This window comes from Somniosus microcephalus, unplaced genomic scaffold (assembly GCF_052327205.1).
Source record: "Somniosus microcephalus isolate GS21.2 unplaced genomic scaffold, FLI_Smic_1.0 unresolved_chr6, whole genome shotgun sequence".
In the NCBI taxonomy this organism is placed as follows: Eukaryota; Metazoa; Chordata; class Chondrichthyes; order Squaliformes; family Somniosidae; genus Somniosus; species Somniosus microcephalus.
The window spans coordinates 51174389-51177552 of record NW_028225184.1 but is presented as its reverse complement, the minus strand read 5'-3'; the positions used below and the strand labels follow the sequence as shown (position 1 = coordinate 51177552).

General features: G+C 44.6%; 1 protein-coding gene across 1 annotated transcript; it reads left to right on the top strand.

Moving 5' to 3' along the window:
- The first annotated feature begins 975 nt into the window (after positions 1–975).
- Positions 976–1862, top strand: LOC147087290 (putative G protein-coupled receptor 139). Its single transcript, XM_085978147.1, has one exon. It carries the CDS (start codon positions 1038–1040, stop codon positions 1860–1862), a length of 825 nt encoding a protein of 274 aa, XP_085834273.1. The 5' UTR covers positions 976–1037.
- The last annotated feature ends 1302 nt before the right edge of the window (positions 1863–3164 follow it).

Sequence of the window (3164 nt, the reverse complement as noted above, 5' to 3'; positions counted from 1 at the left end):
CCTCCTGCTGTACTTCAGGATAAACAATCCCAGCTGATTGTAACTGAAGTACGGAGGATACAAAATCCTTTGATATCTTTTTGTCTAATATTCTCTGCACAAGTTGGAAACCAACAGTTGAAAAAGTACAAGGATAAAGCTCTTCCATTTGTGTTCAGATAATTTACAAAAGCTTTTGGCGGCACTTTGCCTGTGGGATCAGTCATCTAATTCAGATGCTGATAAATGCTTTTAGTGGGACATTACCTGGTGATTGATAGCTATTTACTTTAATTTAGCGTCCATTATTTGCAATGTTACGTGGCCAATATCCATTTCAATGAGATACAATTGATTTATTTCAACAAAAATGCAGAAAACTAAATTTTCAAAACACTTGTGAAAACCCAGTTATCTTTATAAGTTATTATTTTAGCATTGTCCTTTTGCACCCGTACATTTTACATACAATTGCCTGTAGTTATTGCCAACGTTGCAGTTTCTGTATTTTGCTGTTGCATTCATTTTCAGTTCTAGATATAATGGATATTCTAACTAGGAGCAGGAGTACAAGCAGGATTTCCCCCCTCCCTAACACAGGGGCACAGAAGTTAATATCCCCGGTCCAAATGCTGACTGATCCCGGGCACGAAGGAATCCTGAGAGGTTCTGTTCCGTTGTGTCTCTGACAACTCGGACGGTGCTTTTTTCTGCTTACTAAATATAGATCGATCATTTAATCACTCATTGATCATACATCGTTTACATTAATGATATATTTATTCCCATTTCATTTATTGATTCCACAATGTATACCGATTATTCTTACAATGAACCCTGTACTCAGCTCCACATGTAAAATAATTAGAATATATCATTGAATTTCGCCAATGAATTGCATATTTGACCCCGAATTCCAGCAAATTGCAATTTTTTCCCCAGCCTGATGTGTAATTTCCCTTTTATTTTCCTTCCTCACAGTGAACTTAGTTACCATTGTGATCCTGTCCCGCGGAAAGTGCGGTCTCTCCAAATGTGTCACTCGCTACCTGGTGGCCATGGCAACGTCGGATCTACTGCTCGTTATCCTCGACCTGATATTGAGGCACATTCCGATTATTTATTGGAGACAGTTTGATTTTGTGCGGTTCATCCCCGTGTGTAATATCCATGCCGTCCTGCTTTATGCAGCCACAGACTGTTCTGTCTGGTTCACCGTCACTTTCACCTTTGATCGATTAGTGGCCATTTGTTGCCAGAAGCTGAAAACTAAATATTGCACCGAGAAAACGGCAGCTGTGGTTCTAGGAACAGTGGCTGTGCTGAGCGGTTTAAAGAACATTTTCTGGTATTTTATGTTCACAGATCAATATTACCTTGCGAATATCCCCTGGTTTTGTATTGCAACATCTGATGTTATGGATTCACGGGTCTGGGGAATAATCGAGTTCCTTCATTATATTCTCACCCCGTGTGTCCCATTTGTTTTGATTCTGCTATTCAATGCTGTCACCGTCAGACACATTGTAGTGTCCAGCAGAGCCCGCAGGAGACTCCGGGGTCCCAGCAGTGGGGACAATCCAAGAGACCCAGAGATGGAGAGCCGCAGGAAATCCGTAATTTTACTATTTGTTATCTCGGGCAATTTCATCGTTTTATGGACAATGTTTATGGTGTATTTTTTATGGTACCGGATGAGGTATTTGGGGTATGGCACTGTATATATACCATATTATGTAAGGGAAGTGGGATTCGGGCTGCAGATGCTGAGTTGCTGCACAAACACTGGCATCTATGCCATGACCCAGACTAAGTTCAGAGAGCAGTTGAAGAATATGGGGAAATATCCCTTCACTCTGATTGTAAAATTCATTAAAATATGAGAAGAAATGGCGACTTTGCAGCCTGAGAGCTCCCTGGGTCAGATATTGTGGTGAGCCACTCGCCCCCGGAACGCCACGGGGCCGGTAATTGGGGATATTCACATGTTCACTCAAAATCTGCCTACACTATGCTCCCTGGGGTTGATTTTGTGTTGAGCCACAATCACGTAGGCCACCGTCCCATGGGGCCGGTGATCGGAGACATTCACACACTCACTCACACACTGTCTACACGGAGCTCCATGGTCCTGATAGTGTGTTGAGCCGCTCTCCCCTGGGCCACGGGACCAGCGGTCGAGGACATTCACACACTCACTCACATTCTTTCCACATTGGGCTCACTGGGGATGATATTGTAGTGAGCCGCTCTTACCCAGGCTGCCCTCCCTTGGGGCTGGTGATCGGGGACTTTGAAACATAGAAGATAGGAGCAGGAGTAGGCCTGTCGGCCCATCGAGCCTGCTCCACCATTCAATGCGATCAAGGCTGATCATCCAAATTCAGTACCCTGTCCCTGCTTTCTCCCCTTACCCTTTGATCCCTTTAGACTTAAGAAATATATCCAACACCTTCTTGAATATATTTCATGAAATGGCCTCCACCGCCTTCTGTGGTAGAGGTTCACCACTCTCTGGGTGAAGAAATTCCTCCTCATTTCTGTCCTAAATGGCCTACCCTTTATCCTTAGACTGTGTCCCCTGGTTCTGGACTCCCCGACTATCGGGAACATCCTTCCTGCATCTAGTCTGTCCATTCCTGGTAGAATTTTATAAGTTTCAATGAGATCACCTCTCCTTCTTCTAAACTCCAGCGAGTACTAGTCCAATCGACCCAATCTCTCCTCATACGTCATTCCTGCCATCCCAGGTATCAACCTGGTGAATCTTCGCTGAAATACTTCCATGGCAAGAACAACCTTCCTCAGATAAGTCGACCAAGACTGCACACAATACTCAAGATGTGGTCTCATTTCAAGTTGTTGGGCCTGAGACAGTATTGGTCCACCTCCGAGGCTGAAACTTGTAAAGCTGTTACGTCTGAGCTAGCATTGATCCACCTCAGAGGCAGAATCTTGTCAAGGAGTTAGGCCTGAGCCAGCATTGATCCACCTCAGAGGCTGAATCTAGTCAAGGTGTTGGGCCTGAGCCAGCATTGATCCAACTCAGAGGCTGAATCTAGCCAAGGTGTTAGATCTGAGCCAGCATTGATCCACCTCCAAGGCTGAATCTAGGCAAGGTGTTGGGCCTGAGCCAGCATTGTTCCACCTCAGATGCAGAATCTAGACAAGGTGTTAGTCCTGAT